General features: G+C 33.8%; 3 protein-coding genes across 3 annotated transcripts; 1 reads left to right on the top strand and 2 right to left on the bottom strand.

Moving 5' to 3' along the window:
- Positions 1–477: 477 nt before the first annotated feature.
- Positions 478–2,736, bottom strand: LOC132903742 (jerky protein homolog-like). The gene is made up of 2 exons (XM_060952610.1): positions 2,540–2,736; positions 478–2,136 (listed from the first exon to the last, which is right to left on the bottom strand). The coding sequence occupies exon 2, from the start codon at positions 2,134–2,136 to the stop codon at positions 478–480; it is 1,659 nt and encodes a 552-aa protein (XP_060808593.1). The 5' UTR covers positions 2,540–2,736.
- A 7,335-nt stretch (positions 2,737–10,071) lies between these two features.
- Positions 10,072–24,083, top strand: LOC106141611 (uncharacterized). Its single transcript, XM_060952620.1, has 6 exons — positions 10,072–10,228; positions 20,109–20,215; positions 20,781–20,900; positions 22,037–22,157; positions 23,295–23,400; positions 23,802–24,083. The coding sequence occupies exons 1-6, from the start codon at positions 10,219–10,221 to the stop codon at positions 23,971–23,973; spliced, it is 636 nt and encodes a 211-aa protein (XP_060808603.1). The 5' UTR covers positions 10,072–10,218; the 3' UTR covers positions 23,974–24,083.
- On the bottom strand, positions 12,542–15,443 carry LOC106133185 (DNA repair protein Rad60). Its single transcript, XM_013332831.2, has 2 exons — positions 13,715–15,443; positions 12,542–13,203 (listed from the first exon to the last, which is right to left on the bottom strand). Exons 1-2 carry the CDS (start codon positions 14,865–14,867, stop codon positions 13,136–13,138), a joined length of 1,221 nt encoding a protein of 406 aa, XP_013188285.2. The 5' UTR covers positions 14,868–15,443; the 3' UTR covers positions 12,542–13,135.
- Positions 24,084–25,118: the final 1,035 nt, after the last annotated feature.

Below are 25,118 nucleotides of genomic sequence, written 5' to 3'. Positions count from 1 at the left end.
TTTTCATCTTTTTTAGGTTTGCCGTAGCTCTATTTTTTTTCTTTAATTCTTTTTTTTCTTTCTTGATTTTCTTCTTGACTGGCTGATCTTCCTCATCTGTCATTGTTGAATCCTTTTGATCTTTAATCTTTTTCTTACGTAAATTATTTTTTTTATTCTCATTTTTAATATTAACAGTAGTTTTTTTTCCTTTTATGTTTTTTGCTTGTGCTTTACTTTGCTTGTCTTGCCTTTTATTTTTCTTTTCTTCACACTCTTTTCTGTACTTGATGTGTTTTTCTGAAGTTAGTATTGTAGCAATTTGCTTTGAATGTTTTTTTGCTGTGTAGACCTTAAGTGGTAATGGTGATAACTCATTTAAAATTTTTGAAGGACTCTCGTTAATTTCAACTAATGGTGCTGACTTATCTGTGTCTTTTATTAGCGTTGTATGTTCCAAAAGTTCAATTACATTGCTTGTACTTTTATCTCCGTTATCTAATATTGTGTTTGCCTGGTCTTCAAAAAGTGATGCATGATCGACAAAGAAGGACTGTTTTTTCCTGTGGTAGTAGAAGAGGTGCTTTTTTCTTGTTCTTGGGAGGTATGTTTTGTAGTTTGAATTCCAGAAAGTCCTGGCAGGCTTGGTTCTATGTCAGGCAGGGAAGGGGTGCTGCTTTTTCGAGAAGTTTGAATTCCAGAAGGTCCTGGTAGGCTTGGTTCTATGTCAAGCAGGGAAGGGGTGCTGCTTCTTCGAGAAGTTTGAATTCCAGAAGGTCCTGGCAGGCTTGGTTCTATGTCAGGCAGGGAAGGGGTGCTGCTTCTTCGAGAAGTTTGAATCCCAAAAGGCCGCGGCTGGTTTATTTCTATATCAGGCAGAGAAGGTCTTATTCTTGTATCATGGATTCTAGGAGTTTCAAGTTGATTTGTGTCCACATGGATATAATTATCTTGAGTAGACCCAATAAATGCATAGTCAGGAATAGCATTCCTATCAAATGGATAAACACCGGTAGCTTTGAAACCATTTACAGCGTTATCATAAGTTGCTGCTTTGCTCCAAGCTGTCGACAGCAATTCTCCGAACTGAAGGCGAGTGAGACGTCTCCATGGATTTCGTTTAAGCCAAATTCGACATGCTTCATAGTAAAAAGCTTTTAATGACTTAAACACAGACCTATCAAGGGTTTGAAGATAGTGAGTTGTGTGGCTGGGAAACGTGAATAAGCAAATGTCATTATCAGTAGCAAATTCTAACATTTCTACCGAATTACAGTGAGAAGTGTGGCCATCTAAAATTAGTAATACCTTTCCAGGAGGTTTCCGCGGTAAGAAATGTGTTTTCAGCCATTCAAAAAATATATTAGTATTAATATAAGCGGACTTTTGAGACATGTAAAGTACTGACCCAGGGGGCATTCCATCCTGCCACTCTTGTTTTTTATTTTTCCCTTTCATAATACATGCTGGTGGAAGGAATACCCCTTCAGCATTACAACAAGCGATTACTGTAATAGTTTCTCCTTTTTCTGTTGAGGTTTGGGAGCATACAGCTTTTGACCCTTTTTGAGCCAATACAATACCAGGTCGCGGATTTAACTGCAGACCAGATTCATCCATATTAAATATTTTTGATGGTTTATCAAATAAGTCATACTGTTCAAGTAAATCACTTAATGTATTAAAATATGCATTTACTTCCGTGCGGTTCAAACTTTGAGTTCGCGCAATAGATACACCTTCTGCCTTTCTTAATGTTATTTCAGGGTTTCTACTTAAAAAAGACTGCAGCCAAACATATCCGGCTTCTTGTTTATTTTTGTTAAAAGAATGCTTTAAACCCAATTGTTCAGCAAAATGAAACGCAATGCTTCTTAAATCTTTAGGTGTTAATGGGAAACAATGTTTCTGCATATTCAATATGTGTTTTACTAGTCTCTTTTCATGTTCGCTACCAAAACTAGATGATGGACCCATAGGACCTTTAATATAATTTTGAGATTTTAGACGTCTCTCTAAAGTTTTTCGCGGCACACCATACTCCAAAGCAGCTTGTCGAACGGATACATTTCTAGCACTTACTGCTTCGATTGCTTGCGTCAAATCTAGTTGACTCCAACTGCCACGGCCAGTTTTGCGAACGTATCGATTCGGCATCTGGATTAACAAAAACTTACTACATTAATTAAAACTGCTTCTGTTGACTTTATACACACCAAATCCATTTTAAATATAAAATCCAACTAACTTTAAGAAATAACTTAATAACTGTTAACATTAACCTAATTTTTGGTTAGTGGGGAAAATAAATAAATCTTCATATAAATGTTTGCTATACGTTTCAAACTTCAAGATTTTCTCATAAGGTAAGATGGCCATATGGCCATCTCACCTTCAAAAAAATTGGCCATCTATCCTAAAATGTAATAGAAACAAACATCACTCGTCGACTTTAAAATTTGCAATGAACACACTACTTCATTTTGAGGTTAGTTGTTAGTTAAGAACACGTTTTCGACAAAATCATTAAAAATATAGGTTATTATTGTTATCTACATACCTTATTTGACTGATCACAAACATCCACAAAAAAGTTTCACATCTGAAGTAAAAAAAAACTAAGAAATACACAGTTTTTTGTATTTTTTTCACCCAAAAAACGTATACAGTGTCACCGGTACGGGAGCGGTCGTTGAACTAAATGTAAAGTGCTGCCATCCCTGAGCTAGTTTTCGATTTATTTCGATTGGCCATCTATCCTCTATGGCCATCTGTCCTAGAATTACCCTAAATCTTAATTTTTTAGCCACACCTGGAAATATATCAACAATATATTTAATTATTTTTCGTCCATTAATACGTTATTTTTAATATTTAATTAAGATAATATATTTCAGTAAGCTGCTTACCAGTGAATGTTGAATATTTATCCATGATTATTTATTTCGATATTTTCAATAATATAACAGAATTTGTAACATCACTTTGCCTAAAAATAATCCTCATAATTTCACAAAAATGTGTTGTATACGTAAAACATAATTTTAAAACTATTTTATTAAATAAGTTTATTTTAAATTTATTTTCATATATTGTCATCGCTATTTAATCTTAGATTATTTATTTAATGTTATCGTGGAAATGGTATGGTAATTTTAAAAACTTACACTTAGACTGTGTTATTGACACATTTTTTTATTTTTTTGTAATAACAAACCTATTTTTGGTTCATTTGTTACCAAATTTTGTGTAATTTTTAATTTTGGAAACAGAAGGGAACTATGATTATTTCTGATTTCAAAAGAAATAAATATGAAAAAAATCTAGCCACTAAAATTGTCTGATAATATACACAAATACAAAAGTACCTATTTATTTTGACAAGAGGAAATATTATGTGCATCTCATAAGTATCAACTACTTATAGTATTTCATAGTCATATATTTAGCAATAAACATCTATTTTAATGTATCAATATCACGGTCTAGAAAAAAAAATTAATGGTCTCTTCATTGGTCGCCCGCCTATTTTAGAATTAAGATTTTTTTTACGTAGTCCTTAATAACTAATCAAAAAAAAAAAAAACTAAGCCGCCGTGCGCATTATTTTGGATTGTCAAACAGATTTCAAAAGTCTCAGATAATTGTTACCTATGCGTTTCACGACTTTTATTATGTTACCTATAAACTTATTAATAATATTTTTGGTTAATGACAGCGTCCTAAATGCAAATTGAGAATTGGTGTAATACATTAAAACATTAAATAATGTAATTAATTGAAAAAAAGGCAAAATTATTTTTTCAATAACCTGGTTATTAAAAAAACCAGTACTTATATATTTTTTCTTTAAGAAACAAAACTATTGATTTGTTTTTATTTGTTCGGAAACATGCTCGATGATCAAAAACATGTGAATAATGGCGCAGATGATTTTGATTTTTGTTTTTAATTATGAAAACCGATAATTGAAAATAAATACATAACATAAAAAATGTCAAAAGGCAGTAGGTACGGTAAAAAAATTATTGGGTTTTTAGCCGTCTCCAAAAAATAGTCGATCCGATCGTATCGTCTCGGTCGTACAAAAAAACACAGTTAAAAAGCAACAGTTAATTTTAAATAGGTACTTATGTTTGACTTATAAAATACTCCTTAAATATTATATGATAACAAACATATGACGCATTGTAAGTATTGTATAAATCTAACTTTAAAATCTTACTAAAAAACAATCTTTGCCTAAATTGTAGCTAATAAGTAGATAAGAAAAAAGACATCTTTAATTTTTTAGAACATTTGTTGGTCGATTTTATTTGATTTTTTTAAATCAAAAAGTTAAAATCAATCTTTTAATAAAACCTTCCACCAATTTGAACTTAACGTGTCGTGTATAAAGATATTTTTGTCATACCTACGCCTGTTTTTTTTAAATCACCGACATTTTTATAACATATTCATGTAAAAATTAAAACATGAGCTTGTGTTCCTTCCCTCAGTAAATTCTTTTGAAGTTGTGATAAATTGAATATTAATGAAATAAAATTAGAAAATAATTTTGCAATAGTAAAATCAATTAAGGACTACAAATTAAAGGCATTACACGTGATTATTGTACTACATTTATAATTTAAATTGTAATAAAAAAATTGTGTGTCAAAAAATGTGTTCAAAATTGTAAATAATTGGATGTGATTTATATAATTTGTTCCGATTTATCCGTTTAAATTGGTAGTAACATATTTTTTCCTCAGTTTATCGAAATAACAAATAGTTAAATTGGAAAAACGTCATTAATCTATACTAATATTATAAAGACATTTTTATCAACAATGATTATAAAAATAATTATAATTTTTGTGGAAATTACCACGGAAGAGAAACGTTTTAGACGAAAGACTAGCTTAAAACAAAAAAAAAAAACTGCTTCACATTTGGAACAAAGATTTTAAATCAAATGGCCTACATTATTGTTAATTAACGATTTCGCAATATGTCCGTGCCTGATACGCAAAAAGAAAAATAACAAAGACCTTATCGCACTATAATCAGTTATAGACAATCTGTGAGTCATGAAGTAATGATCTTTCAATATGTGTGCAATTTCTTTATTTACTATGTAACTTTAAAAAAAAAGATATACTAAGATAAAAAAAAAAGGTTCTAAGTAAATTAATGCACTAGGTATTGAATGTATCATCGTTAACGTATTTTTTTAAATATATTTACATCTACATATATAATTAAGCCTTTTATCGGAGAGTTAGCAAAGACTACATCATTGCACTTGCCACGATCCCTGTATACTTATTTTGCTTCATTCTACTTTGATTTGTCATATGATAACAAAATTCACAAACTTATTACTAAACGATATGTAGATATTTTTCATAAAAAAAAACTTTCCATATTTTAAAAGAAAATTTGATTATTTATGTAATTTCTTGAAATTACAAACGAAATTTTAATTATTTTTGTAATCTTCGTGTCTTTATAACTTTTAGTTCAGAAAATAAAAAAAAAATATTATCTGTGGTTAAAAAAATGTGTTCATAAATGTCTCTGTGTAATGCCTTTACATTAAGCTACGGAAGTATTATGTTAAGTCCATTTCTTTTGGTACGGAAAAAAGGTAAGTGAACGAACGTGATAAGTCTTTTTGTAAAAAAAATAATTTCAAATATAGTATGGTTAATAGATAGAAAGAAAATAATTTATTATGACAATCCTTACAATAGGAATACACAAAAGAGTTCATACATTTAATAACGTCTGTATCCCTTGCGGGGTAGGCAGAGCCAACAGTCTTGAAAAGACTGATAGCCCACGTTCAGCTATTTGGTTTAATGATAGAATTGAGATTCAAATGTGACACTTTGCTATCCCATCGCCTAAAAGAAGAATCCCAAGTTTATAAGCCTACCCCTTAGTCGCCTTTTACGACATCCATGGGTAAGAGATGGAGTTGTTCTATTCTTTTTTTTATTGGTGCCGAGAATCACACGGCACTAACATAAGAGTACTTAACCTAATATGTGAATGCCATAACTACTACTGGTTCAGTGACACGCTGAACACTTTTAACATAGATTTTTAGCCAGAACCTTGTGGCATCATGGCTTTTACAAAACCTAATAACTAAATCCTACTAATATTATAAATGCGAAAGTTTGTGAGTATGTCAGTATGGATGTTTGTTACTCTCTCACGCAAAACCTACTGAACTGATTACAATGAAATTTGGTATGTAGGTAGCTGAAGACCCAGAATAACATATACTAGGCTACTTTTTATCCCGGAGTAGCCGCGGGATTGATAGGGTTTCCATGCGGACGGAGTCGCGGGCGGCCTCTAGTTGATTATAAAATCTATTATTTCAATCATTCTCTTTTTTTTTCTTACGGCTCTAAATTAATTTTAAAAAGTATTTTTCAACAAAATGTCGTATAATGTTAACTTTTGTTTCATTATCTAAAGAAATGGACTACTGTATGTATATTACTATATGTAACTTCCAAGCAAATTAGAATATAGTTTTGGTGTTTAGGTAAACGAATTGAAATTTTATTCTTAGATAGAATAGAATTAAGTGTAGACGTTGAAATAGAATGCGTAACCGATTGTTTAATCTATTAAAAGTATTTAATTGATAAAGTTGTTTTAATTTTATTTAAGTATCTATAAGAACCTACCTTTGTATCTTTCGACCACGTGGAAAGTACCCTATGCCCTTCTCCGTCCTATCCCACACTATACAATACATACATACAGTCACGTCTATATGCCTAGGGTAGACAGAGCCAACAGTCCCGAAGAGACTGACAGGCCACGTTCAGCTGTTTGGCTTTTGATGTAATTGAGATTCAAAATAGTGACAGGTTGCAAGCCCATCGCCTAAAATAAGAATCCCAAGTTTATAAGCCTATCCTTTAGTCGCTTCTTACGAAGTCCACGGGAAATGAGATGGGGTGGTGCTATTTTTTATATTGGTGCCGGGAACCACACGGCACCTATACGGTACACTATACGTAGGTATCTACATATGCAATATGTAATGGTAATCGGTTCAGTGGTTTTGTCGTGTAAAACAGACAAACACAATTATGCTATTACACAACACATACCTAAATATAATATTACGAGTATCCTACCTTTTACCGCCCGCGCTTTAGCGCGAAAGTAAAAGATAAACTGTCGCATTTACTATAGCAACAAGCAGCAAAAGGCTTTGGAAGCGGTGGTATGTTTAATTATAAGTAGGTAGATACTATCTCAATGTATGTTTACATCATCTATACTAATATTATAAAGCTGAAGAGTTTGTTTGTTTGATCGCGTTAAATCTACTACTCGAATTGAAAAAATCTTTTTGTGTTGAATATACCATTTATCGAGGAAGGCTTTAGGCTATATAACATCACGCTGCAACTATAAGGAGCGAAGAAATAATGGAAAATGTCATAAAAAAAATTATTCATTCTTCAGGGCTTCAATGATGCCCAAAATAATTATTCCACGCGGACAAAGTCGCGGGTACAGCTAGTTAAGAGATAAGTATCTTGCAGATTTTATTTTGAAATTAGATTCTTTTTAGCACGGTATGTACATAAATACATACATAAAATCACGCCTATTTCCCGGAGGGGTAGGCAGAGACTCTCTACCTCTTTCCACTTGCCACGATCTCTGCATACTTCCTTCGCTTTATCCACATTCATAACTCTCTTCATGCAAGCTCGGCGGTTTCGGGTACTTTTGACCTGACCCTTTACCAAGACGTCCTTAATTTGATCAAGATGTTTCAATTCATCTACGTATATGAATTAAATAGTTTTGGATCCAGCTATGGCATTAGATTGCCACATGTTTTCCCCCGTTTCATTCACAAAAGCTAATCTAAAACCCGTGTGACGTCACAAATATCTAAATTCATAATTATTTTCTGTTGGATTAATTAGGATTAGAAAAATAATCGATAAGAGCGATACTGAAACTAGATTATATTTATTGTTAGATTATGTTTCTGCGAATTAATTTCTAATTAAAACCACGTCATTGCATATTGGTTGCCATAGATTTTGTACATAGATATTATCATGTCTTTATCTTTTACGGGGTAGACAGAGGTTTAGTCTTGACAAGACTAGCGCACTGTTCAGTTATATGGTTTAGTGATGCAATTAAGAGTTCAAATAGTGACAGGTTGCTAGCCTATGGCTTAAAAGAATATTACCTACTTACTCAATATTTACTTATTAATACAAAATTATATATTTATGGGTAGATCGAGCCAACAGTCTCGAAGACTTAATGACAGATTTGAGATTCAAATATCGCTTTTAAGAGGAATCCCAAGTTTATTAGCTTTTCCCCTAATGAACTTTCACGGTGTCGTGTGGTTCCTGGCACCAGTACAAAAAAGAATAGGACCACTCCATTTCTTTCCCATGGATGTCCTAAAAAGCGACTAAGGGATAGGCTTACAAACTTGGGATTCTTTTTAGGCGATGGGCTAGCAACCTGTCACTATTTGAATCTCAATTCTATCATTAAGCCAAATAGCTGAGCGTGGCCTATCAGTCTTTTCAAGACTGTTGGCTCTGTCTACCCCACAAGGAATATAGACGTGACCATATGTATGTATGAACTTTTACAGTATGCACAGAAAGAGAAGTAGCTGGTACACATTAGATAAGTATGTTTATTCTCCGTCATCAGACCACGGAAGCTAAGGAAGTGAAAGATATAAACGTATGTATGTTGTATGAAGAGAGTTATGGATACAAATCTTGAACAATTTTGAGGGTCGTGAAGCAAGTAATGGAAAGATCAAGTCACTGCCTACAACTTAGGTAAAGAGGCGTGATTATTTTATACTAGCAGTGCCCGCAACTTCGGCCGCTAGGAATAGTTATTTTGGGCATCATTGAAGCCCTCGAGGATGAATAATTTTCCCCGTTTTTTTCACATTTTCTATTATTTATTTGCTCCTTATAGTTGCAGCGTGATGTTATATAGCCTAAAGCCTAACTCGATAAATGGTCTATTCAACGCAAAAAGTATTTTTCAATTCGAACCAGTAGTTCCTGAGATTAGCGCGTTCAAACAAACAAACAAACTCTCCAGCTTTATAATATTAGTATTGGTATAGATATGTTTGTGGCGACATCTCTTAGCCACAAGTCACAACTACCAATCAGTAAAAAAACAGCGAATAGTCTAAATCTCGATACAAAAAGCTGACCCTTGTTTTACCCCTTTTGGTGGGGGGAGATATTTTTGTATACCTATCAGCTTTCAAGTTTGGTCAAGCCTAACCTGAGAAAACTACATTAAAATCGGGGGAATAGTTAACGCGTTTACATACATACATACAGATAGACAGTCAGAAATTCTAAAAATCATATTAAATATAGGGGATATCATATCGATTTTTTGGAATAAAGTATCATTCAAGACGTCTTCTTCCACCTGGCTTTAGTCCCGGTTGCATCCTCACCACTCTGAAGGGGAGCCCGGGGTATGCCTTTGACCATGGATCCTGGATTGGGTGAGGTTTTTACACGCAGCGTCTCCCGTCTGATCTCTGCAACCTTTGCAGGGGAACCTAACCCGTATTGGTTCGGTCATGGTTACAAATCCAATTGCCTGAATTTGCAAGTTTCCTTACGATGTTTTCCCTAACCGTTAAAGCATCATGGTACCTACTACACTACTTTCAAGTTCTGTCAGAACTGTTCTGTACTTGAACTACATCGTAACAAATTCATATTATGTGCGGATAAGGATTTTTTCGAAACCGTTGGTTTGTAAACAAACAGGGCTTTGCTATGAAAGAATGATTAATAAATTGTTAGGTGAATGAGCTAAATAGTCCTTAAACTTGTACTCTAAGACACACCGTACCTCAGTCGTCATAATCTCAATTTTATCTTTGATAAATTATAATTCTTCCTAGTGTTTAATCTTTGCAACGATAAATTGAACAACCACAATATTTTGCTAACATTCTTATTGCAATTAGTATAAGAGCGCTTTTTGATTGCGTTTAAAATATTTACATGTAATAAAAATTGTTTTTTAGCAATGAAAAATCTATATATTGAGGATGTAATATGCAAAAATACATATAGGCAGTATAAAAAACAGCGTTGCTGTATTTTTCTGTCAGTGTGCTCGTGTTTTGTGTAACAGTGTCATTTGTGTATCTCCGTTTCGAAAAAAAAAAGAAAAATAAACATGACTTCAAGTAAGTTTCTGACAGTTTTCAAATTTCGAATCTAGCCCACTTTTATAACGTAGGTACTCAAAAAGTGCTCTGCTTCTAAATCAGGCCATTCAACAGCGAAATTTACACTGAATAATCACGTGATTATCCCATGCGGGGTAGACAAAGCCAACAGTCTTGAAGACTGAAAGGCCACTTCTGCTGTTTGGCTCAATGATGGAATTAAGATTCAAATAGTGACAGGTTGCTAGCCCATCGCCTAAAAGAAGAATCCCAAGTTTATAAGCCTCTCCCTTGGTCGCCTTTGTCGTACATCCATGGGAACGAGATAAAGTGGCCGTATTCTTTTTTTTCACCCGGCTTTTATACAGATATTCAATAGATTTATTTTTCAAATTGGAAAAAGTCAAAATAACTTTAGTACTTACAATCATATCTACTACCGTTTCCAAAAAGCAGATGTAGAGGGAGCGGAGGAACAACTACACTGCAGCATTTCCAATTATAGATCTTGAATCTAAAACGTGGACGTATGCACATAGTCTATATTTAAAAAAAATGGCGTATAAGTAAAACAAAATCATTTATGCCCAAGTAATAAGATACATTCATTTTATCATTTAGAATGATCGATCCACGTAGTTGCCTATCTAACATCAAATTAATTACAGGAAAATCTATAAATGATCTACATAAAATATATTATGTAGATTTCTGTTCTTAGTCGCCAGACCAGCTAAGCTAATATGTTAAGAAAAAAAAGCGGCCAAGAGCGAGTCGGACTTGCGCACAATGGGTCCCGTACCTATAAAAATACGTTTGTTTTATGGGAGCCTCCTTTTAATAATTACTTTATGTTTATTTAATCATTTATTTTGAAAGGTAATATACAAGTAATTATTCTGTGAAATTTTTTAAGCGTTTACCTGTTACCATTATTATTTAGTGTAATAAAATCTACCTACTACATTTCCAAAGAGCAGATATAGAAGATTTGAGCAAAAAATACGAAAAATGCACGTTTATTGTATCGGAACCCCCTTAATATACATATATATATATTTTATTTTTAATTATTATTTGTTGTTACAGCGGCAAAGGAAATACATAATTTGTGAACATTTCAGCTTTCTTGCCATCATGGTTATGAGATATGACAGATAAACAGACAGACAGTCAGACAGCGGAGGCCTAGTATTTCCTTTTAGTTGCGGAGCCCTAAAAACGTAGCGTGCACCAGCTGCTTCTCTTCCGAACAGTTTGTAAAAATCAATCAAATGAAAGGCTAACTAATATATACATACATACATAAAATCACGCCTCTTTCCCGGAGGGGTAGGCAGAGACAGGCTAACTAATATTTATGACAAAGGGTTCTTTAACCATCCCGAAGTACCTACGCATTTTTTATAAGAATATCTATGAACCTGAAATTACAAAGTTTTCCGTTAAATTCTAAACTACAACATCAATAAGCGATTCGCTGTGTGTGATGGTAAACGATGTCGTGTGGTCCCTGGACTTTAGAAAAGGACCACTAATAAGAAACAAAAAAAAAATATTTAAAATAGTTGTTTTATTTTAAATAAAATTATAAACTAATACTTACATTGCATTACAAAATTATATTTCTAAAATACAGACACAATAAAATTCATAGATGTATTATGTATTTAACTTAGCGGCCCAATCCCTTGCGGGGTAGACAGAGCCAACTGTCTTGAAAAACTGAATGGCCACGTTCAGCTATTTGGCTTAGGTAATGATAGAATTGAGATTCAAATAGTGACAGGTTGCTAGCCCATCGCCTAAAAAAGAATCCCAAGTTTGTAAGCCTATCCCTTAGTCGCCTTTTACGACATCCATGGGAAAGAGATGGAGTGGTCCTATTCTTTTTTGTATTGGTGCCGGGAACCACACGTATTTCCATTTGTATTTAGTTTTGTCTATTGTTTGTCCTGTTTGCGCACCCAAGGTCCGCCTGTAACCACGAATTGTGCGAAACTTCACCTTGATAATTTTAATATTATTAACTTTAACATACATGTAATCATTCATCCCTTACGGGGACAGACAGAGCCAACAGTTTCGCGGACTGAAAGTTCAAAGTCACGTCAGTATGTTACATTTATGTACAATCAAAGAAGTTATTAATATTTATTTCTATTAATAACTATATTGTAACCAAGCAGACATGTGAAAAATTAAGACTACTAAATTTTAATGACAAATTTATTACATACTTCCATGATTTTTACTCTTTACATGATTGCACTGCTGTTTCGAGCGCAGTCGTGTCCTCATTATAAAAAATATCGAGCCCGGGACCCGACTATTTTTACCTTTTAAACTTTCGCGTCGTACGTATTGTTATTATAATATGCAAACGGTAACGCCAAGCCGTTTTTACCTGACATTTCGACCGGCTTGCACCGACCAGCAGCTCACAGAAATTATCACAAATATGTAACAGCCTTTTAACCTTTGTTACACAATAAATATATTTGATTTAATTTGACCGGGGTCACAGTATGACTTCGACGTATCATCAATTTTGAGTTGATTAGCTGTAGGAACTCAACAATCGGACTGCCTATTTTTGAGTATTCAAGGATGGATAAACTAATTTGGGGTGGGCACTCCCCGATCACTTCATACGCCCACGACAATGATATTTAGTATGGACCTTATTTTTATACAAAGACAAGCAACTTTTCAACTGCTACATTCATGATCTATTTCAGACACTGTAAAAAAATATTACTCTGCTTTGAAGGAAGGATTTAATCTCAATTCTATCATTAAGCCTAACAGCTGAACATGGCCTATCATTCTTCTAAGACTTCTGGCTCTGTCTACCCCGCAAGGGATATAGACGTGATTATATGAATGAATGATAGAATCCTTTATAAACAGAATCCACATTTATCAGCTTAGTATTTTCACATCTATGCATTCTCCACCTTCTAGTTCCAAGTCTTCAGGTGTATTTTTACCTGAAAACACGAGGGTTAAAATAAATGTCTATGGACCAATCTCTCAGATTTAGCTAGTGATAAAAGAAATTTAGGACTTGTTGAATAGTTTTCGGATAAATTCAACACCAGCTTCACTCCCTTATATACTTAAGGGAGTGAAGCACGTGTGATTATGTATGTTATGTGTGAGAAGGTAAAAACTATATACATATGTGATAAAAGAAATGTTATTAGTTAAAACACAAGTTTTGACCCCCACTGTGGCGTAGCTGTAGTGCGCTTGTCTATTACACCGGATCCCGGGTTCGAATCCCGGCCAGGGCATGATGAGAAAGGAACTTTCTTCGATTGGCCTGGGTCTTGGATGTTTATCTATATAAGTATTTATTTAAAAAAATATAGTATTATTGGGCTAATATTATATCGTAAAACAAGTCTTGAATTTATTATAAGGCTAACTGGTTGCTGGCCCACCATAAAAGTAGCTTCCCAAGTTTATAAGTCTATCAGAAAAAAAAACCAAATTTACCTGATAATGTGTCCCCGTCAAATTCAAACCGCAACTTATCTAAAGGCTTCTCGAAAAATTCTGCACATTTCAACATGGCGACTGACAGCCGTTCCTCCAACCTGATCACCGTTTCAAACGGCTTCTTCACATTCTGACATTGGAATTTCAATTTGATGCCATTCGTAACATTATTTTTATTATTCGTTACTAACTTCGAAACACTTTGGTTGACAATCCCGCCGTCAATGAATTTAACGATATTATAATTTATAGAGTCCGGAGTATCATCAGGCTTTAAAATTCTGTCATTGAACGTAAAAAATAATTTGTCAAAATTGACATTCTCCTTTTTGGCAAAATAGTCGAATATTGATGTGAGTTTTTGATATTTACGTATTGAGAATTTGAAATACTCGGCGCTTTGCCAGTAAACTTTTACTGATAACTCCTCATTTTCTTCTAACGGATCATTATCATCTATAATAACTATGTCGGTTTGTGTTTGTGGCTTTTTACTAAATAAGCTTTGACTTTCACTTTGGTCCGGGTACTCGTCTGTGTTGCCAACGCTGTAAGTCGGGTAGACTGGTGTATTTGGTGTGACTGCGGTTTCAAAGTCTTCATCAAAAATGGATTGCCAATTCGGTCTGTGTCTTCCACGTCCTCTGCGGCCTCGAGGCGTCGCTCGGCCTCTTCTACCTCGGCCCCGCCCTGTATTACTAGCACTTATATTTAACACACCGTTATTAGTATCATGTCGGCCCCGACGGCCTCTACCTCGGCCTCTTTGACCTCTAGAACTTTCATTTGGACTTTCATCACTTTTTCTTCTTGTCGGAGCCGGCATTTCTTCATTAGTCTCATCTTTTTTCTTACCTCTTTTAGAAGATGCTCTAGTTACTCTTTTAGACGACCCAGCAAGTAAACATTCAAGTTTTAAGTCTTCAGACAACTCAAAACTTTCATCTTCATCCGCTTTTTTAGTATTAACAACAGGATTGACCACGGTTTTCGCGCCAATACCAGCTTTTTTTACAATCTCGTCTATTTCCGATGATTCGTTCAAGATACTGCTGTATTCAACTTTATCTTCTGTATATTTGTTTTTCATCGATTGTAATTTCTTCGCTATGTTTCCGTAACAATCATCATCGGAATCTGAAGAAGACATTGTTTAAGAAAATAATTAAACACAACTCCACGATCATCACAACCACAACAAAACAACAATTAATATTGAACTGAATGACAGTGATAGGTGACATCAATTTGGTGTTGCCGTATTCTTATCACCTTCGACCAATTTGATTTTAACGTACATCGCATATTCAATAAAAATATCTCTCCTTTATCATTTCGGATAACCAAAGAGATTATTTGACTTTTCACAAGAAAGTCTCCAATTTCAATACTACTCATCATCAAGCATTGAGTTTATCGTGTTTTATTTTTAAACCTAATACACATGTGTTGTCTCTACCTACCCCTCTGGGAAAGTAATAATTGTATGTTTATGCGTTATTTAGGTATTTCGAAACTGCTCAAATTATTTCTACTTATGTCGACCATAAAGGCAATACTAAATTTGCGTTTTGTTAAATGCATACATAAATATACATATATTCCAGCACGTCTATATCTTTTGCGAGTTTGACAGAGCCAACAGTCTCAAATGACTGAAATGCCACGTTCAGCTTTTATGATATACCTACCTACACAGATAATCGAAAAAATGAATTTAGAATAGTTATTTATTTATCGCTTTTAATCTTCAGTTTATCGTAAAATAATTTATACTCGTGTAAATATAAATAATAAAGATATTTTCGTACATTAAGGTACATATTAGGATTAACCAGGACAGGAAGCAATTTGAAGATCTATATAAATAAAGAATTTGTGTTGTAGCATGGTTAACGTGACCATTTTTTTTTGCGTCAGAGCGGGACGCTTACGGAATTTTGTACATAAGTAAATAAAAAAAATACAATATACTTAATAAGTTAATAATAAATAATTATCTATACATATAATAAAACAGTAAAAAATATTAATTTTGTCTGTAAATTTAGTATTTTTGACTGACTGTTCTCGTCAGCGAGATTTGAGTGCAATGTTGATATAAAATAAGTATAAAACTTTGGTTTGTTTGCAAAAGCGGGACATTTTTGCTCTCGCTGGGGACAGCGGGACAGAGAGCCTGAAAGCGGGACAATCCCGCCGAAAGCGGGACGTATGGTCACTTTAAGCATGGTGTACCTACCATTCTATCCTTTCTTAGTATTTTCTAGAAAGCAGCTGAAAATTTTCATGTATGTTTTTTTTTTGCTTTCTTGTGCAAATCTACAACTTCTTCATGAGAAAAATTTTACGAGTGTCGAGTTTAAGTAGGTACGTTTTCGTTATAAAATATTCTGTCTGCGTTTAATGGTCGAGTGATAGTTGTGTGCTTTACTTCGCCATTTCGCGGGATTTTTTTTTGGTCAACACAAAAATCCTTTATTGTAACTTTCTCCAACTTGTCTCCGACACTCATCAAACACAAATTTTTGGAAAAAAATATCCCTGCACAAAAATAACATGACGTTCGGGTTCCCGCCACAAAATCCCTGCATGGATATTAGTGCGCAATTATAAACAAAGTTTGAAAAAGTTCCATACACGTTGTAATAAATACTTATATTCCTAGAATACCTACCTAGAACAACATTGTAGATCACTTAATGCCTACAATAATTATCTTACAATTTGGTAGGTAGGTACTTGACAAGTAACCAGGCGACAATTTTACAAAAAAAAAAACGCAAAGCACAATAAATCAAAAGTTTTATAATTATCACGCAATGAGACGTATTAATAGTTATCAATAAATAAAATTAATTCCATGATGTCATGCGATAAATCAGTTTTAACAAAGAAATCATTATAAGTATTTATTAGTTATGAACAGTAGCAAAACGCATGATTTTTCTATCTATCTAATCTATGTAATAGTTTTGCTTTAGACGTCATAAGTAATTATAATCTAGTTTTGAGGGCAATTTTATTGATGTAATCTTACGTTGTCAATTTATTTTAATCCAAGACTGATGAGTCGTGTTTTACGCCTAGATATTAATGTAATTAGGAATATCTAGGTACATATAGGTTATAAGCAATCCAGCCATTTATATCCAAACATTTATATTTTTTTATTACGTGATTTATTATGAAAGTTGGGTGGGCAAAAGAAGCACGAAAGCAGAATAAATGCAGTGGAAATGAGAGCGTTAAGGAGTATTTATGATCGGTGTGAAATTGAGTGACCGGATAAAGAACAGCGTGAGAAGGGAATGTTGTGATGTGAAAGATGCAGTTGCAGGAATAAAAAAGGGTAGGTATGTATAGATAGTTTGTTCATGTGGAGAGTTTGTGAGCGAAACCGCCGAGTTTAAATGAAGAGAGTTATGAATGTGGATGAAGCGAAGGATGTAGGCAGAGATCGTGGCAAGTGGAAAGATGTAGTCTCTGCCTACCCTTCCGGGGAAGAGGCGTGATTTTATGTATGTATGTATGTTATAACGGGACAGAGCCAATTGGCACAGGAGTCAAAGCCTTATACACCTAACAGCCGAATTTACTAAAAAACAATTAAAAAGGGATCGTGATTAAAACAGTTGCGAAACGAAATGGCAGCGACTTTACATACATACCTATATAAAATGATGCCATACATCCTTGCAACGTTAAGTATTTTTAAACGACAAAATTTTTTAAATACTAACGACCCGCTCCGGCTTCGCACGGCGATCATTTATTTACCTTTTACATATAAACCTTCCTCAGAAAATCCTCTTTGCACCATTTCAAACATGACAAAACCCGTCTACAACTTTCCGAGATTAGCGCATATTTACATTCAGACACAGAAAATAGGGTGACTTGGTAATAAGTACCTAAGTAGTATGAACCAGTAGGATGATGAAAATTATATTCAATAAGTGACAGGTTGCTAATACATCGTCTACATAAAAATTACAAGTTTATCAGCCTTTCTTTCTTTCTCATTAAGTTTGTTTTTTTTTACAATCTGAGTGAGAGTGAATCACGGGAAGAGAATGAATGAATGAATGATTTATTATGCAATTAATGAATGAGTTGTTACATTTGTTTTAAGCACTAAACATTCAAGTTGGCATGCAATAATATAGTCTTATGAATTAACATTAATAGAAGCAGCTGACACATTGTTTTTTCTTCGTTAACAGACCAGCATGGAATTTATACATACGTCATAGTCACGTCTATATCCATTACGGGGTAGACAAAGCCAACAGTATCGAAAACAATGAAAGGCTACGTTCAGCTGTATGGCTTCATGATGGAATTGAGATTCAAATAGTGATAGGTTGCGTGCCCACCGCATTCAAGAGGGGTTTATAAGCCTATACCTTAGTCGCCTCTTACAACATCCATGAGGAAAATATGGAGGATATATGGGAATATATGACTTTTAATAGTAATCTGGAATTTGTAACTTGAATCATAAGTGCAACAGCTATCATGCCATTTTATCAGTAATAGATTTTATCGTAACTGATTAATTTTAATTAGATTATGTACTACAAGAGTACCGCGTGTTTTATTTCAACATCAATAGTCATCAATATTTTGATTGGGCCAAGTCACCCGGATATGTCATAACTGATTGGTTTTTACGCCAATTATGCGATTAATTTCTTGCTTAAAACAAAAATATTTATTTGGATCCTCAGTAGTTCTAGATATTTAGCGTAGAAATTAAGCGAGCGAGATGCAAAAGACAAAACAATTTGTAGGTGTAATCCACATTTAATCATAATGCCCGTATTCTGCGGTGTAGTCCATTTCTTCAGGTAATGAAATAAACAATCTTGATACTTGGATACGTGTTTTTGTAATTCTAAAATAAAGAACTATAGATGGATAACACTTTATGTATTGGCGACCGAGCCATGCTCGGAGGAAGTCAGAATTATCATAAAATGTGGTAAAATAATTTAAATAACCCCAACAAATAAATTATATTAAAAAAAAAGAAACAGTCCGTTGCCAGGGATCCAAACCAGAAATTCGAACACATTCAATCGATCGATTCGAAGATCGAACACATAAACTTAAAAGCCGAATCGGTCGCCAAACAGTTGGCGAGCTGTATTGAAATTGTCGATGTCTAGCGACCATTTTATTAAGAGAAAATGTTTTTGGGTTATACAAATATAGCTCGTTTAGTATTCTATACATATTTTGTTATAACTATTATTTTATTTCGCATTTTCTTCTTATGGATAGAAGTTTATTTTAATTTTTTTTTTATCTAAGAACTATACTTTACCTTTTTTGCAGCCGAGTAGAAAACATCAATTTGTAGGCAACACCTACATAACTGCTCGTCTTTTTTGTTACATGTTTATTGTACTTAACAAATATGCTAAGTTACCTACCCTAATTCCTTATCGTAATACCTACGTAGGTTAAAATATCCAGTCTTAAAAATTTTCCGTCTAGCCCAAATCCATTATTCTTTTTCGACTATCGAAACACGATCTACAGATTCGTATAAGTAGATTGTCCATCATGATGAAATATGATAGGCTACTTAATCATATGTTAAATCGTGTAATAATTGGAAACACGCGTACGATACATGTTTTTGATTCGTTTTTGATATCATTCTTTCATCTTTTGCCGCCTAAACTTACATACATATATAGCAACAGGATTGATGATAGACTTGATAAATTAAATGAACAACATAATCCTATTAACGTAAAAGAGATCAACGCATGCAATTATGGGAATGAAGATTATAGATATTGATATAAAATTATATATTTCGATATGTTATTCAATAAAAAAAATAATATCTTTATTATACAGGCGAAGAAATAAAAAAATACAAGAGTAAAACTCAATCATGGAAATGGCTTATAAACTTGGGATTCTTCTTTTAAGCAGTGAGCCTGTCACTATTTGAATCTCAATTCCATCAATATGCCTTACAGCTGAACATGGCCTTTCAAGACTGTCGGCTCTGTCTGATTAGGTGTATGAAGTACTTTAGGGTGGCTATTAATGCTCAAGTGTTTTCAAAATGTAGATAACTTTAACTTTTTTTGTTAGCTATATATAACAGCTTGTGACAAAAAATTATTTAAATGGAAATAAAAAGAAGGTTTTTTTTTCGACACTTACAACAGTTTTCGAACTTCATTAAAAAAATATAGTCGCCTCATATTCTGACTTTCCATAAAAAAACAGTAAGTAAATCAGTCATAGCGGCTCAATTTGTATTAAAAAAAAAAAACACTAGGTATATTTTTAAATTCAATAACATCGATGCAACAAAAATGATGATAGCAAGCAGGTCTTTAATTTTTTTTTTAATTTCCAGTGAAATTGTTCGTTCTCTTCCTCGTGGCCGGCGCGGCCGTGGCTGACCCGGTCTCCTCGCTCCACGGAGTCGACCCCGACACACTCTCCTGTGACCCAGCTGGAGAAGTAAGCTTAAATCTTCTTTTGAGAATAATAAAAAATATGCCGCCGACTGATAGTCCGATGTAATGAAACAACACATGTTATATGTAATGAATACCTTTTGCTATTAACCGTATTTTATTTTAATAAAAAGTATTTTTTTTTTTTACTATAAAAAGCCGTACCTAATAAGTATCAAGATTGTTTACATTTTTTTCAGTACCTAAAAATAGACTTTATGATGAAAACGCACCTAAATGTGATTATAGACAAGTCGCGTGATTTCGACATTTTCGAATTATAGTAGTTTCGACTTAGACTTATAGATGGCGCCTTTAATAAAATAATTTTAAACTGTTACGTTATTAAAAAGTTCATACATACATACATACATATGGTCACGTCTATATCCCTTGCGGGGTAGACAGAGCCAACAGTCTTGAAAAGACTGAATGGCCTCGTTCAGCTATTTGGCTTAATGATAGAATTGGGATTCAAATAGTGACAGGTTGCTAGAATCCCAAGTTTGTATGCCTATCCCTTAGTTATTAAAAAGTTTTTACTTAATTTTATTTTAATCAATTTCCAGATATTCCTGCTCCTCCCCCACTTCACCAACTGCCACAAATACTACATGTGCGCTCATGGAGAAGAAGTGGAATTCACGTGTCCAGGCAACAACGTATTGTATTTCGACTTTGAACTTCAGGTGAGATAGTAAAAATGTACATACATTACATACATACATAAAATGACACCTCTTTCCCGGAGGGGTAGGCAGAGACTACCACTTTCCACTTGCCACGATCTCTGCATACATCCTTCGCTTCATCCACATTCATTCTCTTCATGCAAGCTCGGCGGGAGCGGTATGCGGTCTGCTAGTAAAAATTTTTTTGTCAAAAAATCAATTAACCAAATAGAATAGAATGGATTTATTTTCGGTACCTATTTCGGTAATCGCTGCACCTATTGATAAATGTGTACTCTTTATTTATTTTTGTTTTTATGTATGTATATTATATTATAATTATTGTATTTTGTGAAGGTATCAATATATTTATTTAGTTTGACCCCACATAAAGTTCTCTGTCAGACCCAATGGTAGATAATGCTATATAGCATTAAGTCCGCCAATGGAGCTATAAATTTGTATTTTATACAATAAAGTTTAAATAAATAACAGATTTAGTGACTTTTGACGTTGCCCAAAAGTAATGGCGAGATATAGCGCCCACAGCTATTATTTACTTGACCACGACCAAGAGAGGAAGAGTTAAAAATGACGTAACTAACCTATGTTTTGCCTTATGCCCAAATTCTTATACAGGGTGACATTTAAAACAACTGCATCCTTTTAAACATAGACTATTCCCATGCTTCTGAGCCATTTGTGCCTATTTTTATTTAAATTAAACGTCATCATTTTCACATTTAAAAAACCCTCAGAAACTACGTCACACGCTTTATTAAAGACCAATACTTCAAAAAGAAATTAAAACTAAACATGTAAATAAATGTCTGAAAAATAAATTATTTTTCTAGTATCAAGATCAAGTAAAGTACAGAGTTGTCGAGATCGCTCAGCTGAATGAATTGTGTCGTTGACCTCTGAATCTTACGCGTCGCTTTTTCGCCGGCCAGGGTGATGACGTATTTAGGATCGTGGATTTTAATACTTTTATTTTTTTTCGTACTTTCTGTAATATGAACCGATATTTTTCTTTTAACGTTTTTAAATATCCTTTAGATGAGTACACTTAACAGTTAAATTTATGCAGTTGAATTAAAAGTCACCCTGTATATTGTGTCTTGTATTTCATGTGACTGTCTCTCCTGTTTCAGACTTGTAATTGGCCTCGGGACACTAAATGCTGGTTAAGAACATCACCAGAAGACATCGACGAGGGGTCAGGGTCAGGGGATGACCCTGGCTTCCTTAATGAAGATATCGTAAACCCTGTTGGTAAGTAATTTAATGAATGAACTAATACATACATATAACGCCTGTTCCCGACGGGGTAGACGGTAGACAGAGCTAACAGTCTTGGAAAGACTGTGAGGTCACGTTCAGTTGTATGGCTCAATTTTCATTTCTTTCCTATGGATGTCGTAAAAGGCGACTAAGGCAAAGGCTTATAAACTTGGGATTCTTTTTTAGGCGATGGGCTAGCAACCTGTCACTATTTGGATCTCAATTCTATCTCAAAGCTAAACAGCTGAACGTGGCCTATCAGTCTTTACACGACTGTTGGCTCTGTCTACCCCGCAAGGGATATAAACTTGATTATATGTATGTATTTTGTATTTTTAACAATGTCACGGTTTTTTCGTTTATATTTTCGAAAAGAATATTATTTAATGGCGCTTGTTTGTCTACTACTCTCTTCTACTGTGGCGCAGCGGTAGTTCGCTTGTCTGTGACACCGGAGGTTCCCAGGTTCGAATCCCGGCCAGAGCATGATGAGGGAAGAACTTTTTCTGATTGGCCTGGGAAAGTCCTGATTGGTCTTGGAAGTTTATCTATATAAGTATTTATTATAAAATATGGTATCGTTGAGTTAGTATCTCGTAATACAAGTTTCTAACTAACTTCGAGACAAACTCAATCTGTGTGCTTATTATTTATGTGCCGTGTGGTTCCCGGCACAACCGGGTTGTTAATATCCTCTCACTACTCCGCACCTAATTATCGTTCATGAATAGGTAGTTCTTGTGCTTGTGGAAGAGATTGCATAATGCGATAAGACCGCCTTTTGTACATCACCTTAGCTTATGATAAGTTATTTTTGTTATAATTTAAGTGCAATAAAGGATATTTTATCTCACTATCTATATTATCTACTAGCTGTGCCCGCAACTTCGTCTCCGTGGAATAGTTATATTGGGCATCATTGAAGCCCTCAAGGATGAATTATTTCCCCCGTTTTTTTACATGTTATACCTATAACCTAAAGAATTCCTCGATAAATGGTCTATTCAACACAAAAATAATTTTTCAATTCGAACCAGTAATTCCTGAGATTAGCGCGTTCAAATAAACAAACAAACTCTTTAGCTTTATAATATTAGTATAGATCTACTATGTTTTTGTAAATTTCAGATGTCCTAAGCAACATTATCAGACCAACTGATGTGGAAATTCACCCTAGCAACGCCATCTTGAATTGTAGGAACTTGGATTCTGCCTCCAAGCAAGTCGCTTACAGGTAAATAATAGCTATTATTCTATATATAAGAATAATTAAAAAAATAAGTGGCAGTGCCGTGTGGTTCCCGGCACCAATACAAAAAAGAATAGGACCACTCCATCTCTTTCCAATGGATGTCGTAAAAGGGATAGGCTTACAAACTTGGGATTCTTTTTTAGGCGATGGGCTAGCAACCTGTCACTATTTGAATCTCAATTCAATCATTAAGCCAAATAGCTGAACGTGGCCATTCAGTCTTTTCAAGACTGTTGGCTCTGTCTACCCCGCAAGGGATATTGACGTGACCATATGTATGTATGTATTAAAAAGATAATTGGGTACTTTATCAAGCTAATAGACGTTCAATTTTTTATGTATAAAACCTAAATTTCATTATAAAATTCATGTTTTGTTTCCAGTGGCGACTGCCAAAGGTTCTGGCGTTGTCAGAACGGCGTCCCCCAAGCAGCGTACTGCTCGGACGGATTGTACTTCAACAGTAGAACCCAACAGTGTGACTACGAGGCCAACGTCCAGTGTCACGTCCGGCAAGAAGACGAGCTGAACGGGGAGTTCATCGTTTACAAATAGATGGCGCTAGTTTGGCGGGTGAAGGCTGAATACTATATACACTCCTTTGCTTCTTTATTTTTTTTTTCTGCAGTTCTTACATTCATGTACTTACACATAGATAAAAAATAAATTAATAATCGCGCCTTGTCAGTTGAAAAAATGAACGTTTTACGTCATATTTTTTAATTTCTTATTTATTTTGTTTTACAGTTTACCTTTACAAGCTTATTCCAAAGAAAATTAGTTGTGTGTAAATATGCCTCGTTAATATTATGAGTTGATTGTTAGCACCACAAACTATTATAAAGAGATTGTCATATTATATCGGAACACATTTTATGGTTGTCAGTTCGCAATAAGATTCATCAATAAAAAAAAAATTGGTGAAATCAAAAGGATGAATGAACCGATTTTGTTAATGAAGTGATAACTTTTTATTACAGCAAATGGCATAAGCACGCATGCATGCATGTTGGTACTGTGATTTAAATTTCTTAAAGTATTTTTTTTTTAGAATTGTACATTAACTTTACTCCGAAAAACAACTTATTTATTAGATTTTTATATAATTTAAACACTTTTTTGGCCTTCACCATCTATAACTAGTGTCGATTCGACATTTTAGGCGCAATCTCTAACTAAATACTTATACTATTGTATGATTTTTATATTGAGTCGAATCATAATGTTAATTTTTTTTCTCTATATGAAATACTAGCGGTCTGCTAAGGTTTCGCCTTTGGTACAAACATAGCTTGTAATAGCCACAGATAATGAACTTTTTAAAGAAGAATTTTCATGATTTGTGAAATACAGGTGTGCGACATTACAATTTTTTTACTCTTAGAAATTCATAATCGAAAAAAATAAAAATGTATTGTGTATTTAAGAATTTTTTTTAAGAGTGAAAAAATTTCTGCATTAAAAAAATATTGTTGATGAACTCAATTTTTTTTTAAGTTTTACAGGTCCTTCTACTACCACATTATTTGTTAAGATATAATATTATTTTGAGAAATAGTACAAAGATACATAGGTATACATAATAAGTAAGTTATTCAAGTACATTATAAATAAAAGATACCTATTCATTTATCAATTTGTAATATCATTCTTTTATAGTTACATTTGTAATTCTATAAAAATCATATAATTAAAAGGTG

Source organism: Amyelois transitella, chromosome 29, assembly GCF_032362555.1.
Source record: "Amyelois transitella isolate CPQ chromosome 29, ilAmyTran1.1, whole genome shotgun sequence".
Taxonomy (NCBI): Eukaryota; Metazoa; Arthropoda; class Insecta; order Lepidoptera; family Pyralidae; genus Amyelois; species Amyelois transitella.
The sequence above is the reverse complement of the archived record's forward strand: the minus strand, read 5'-3'. Positions and strand labels throughout refer to the sequence as shown.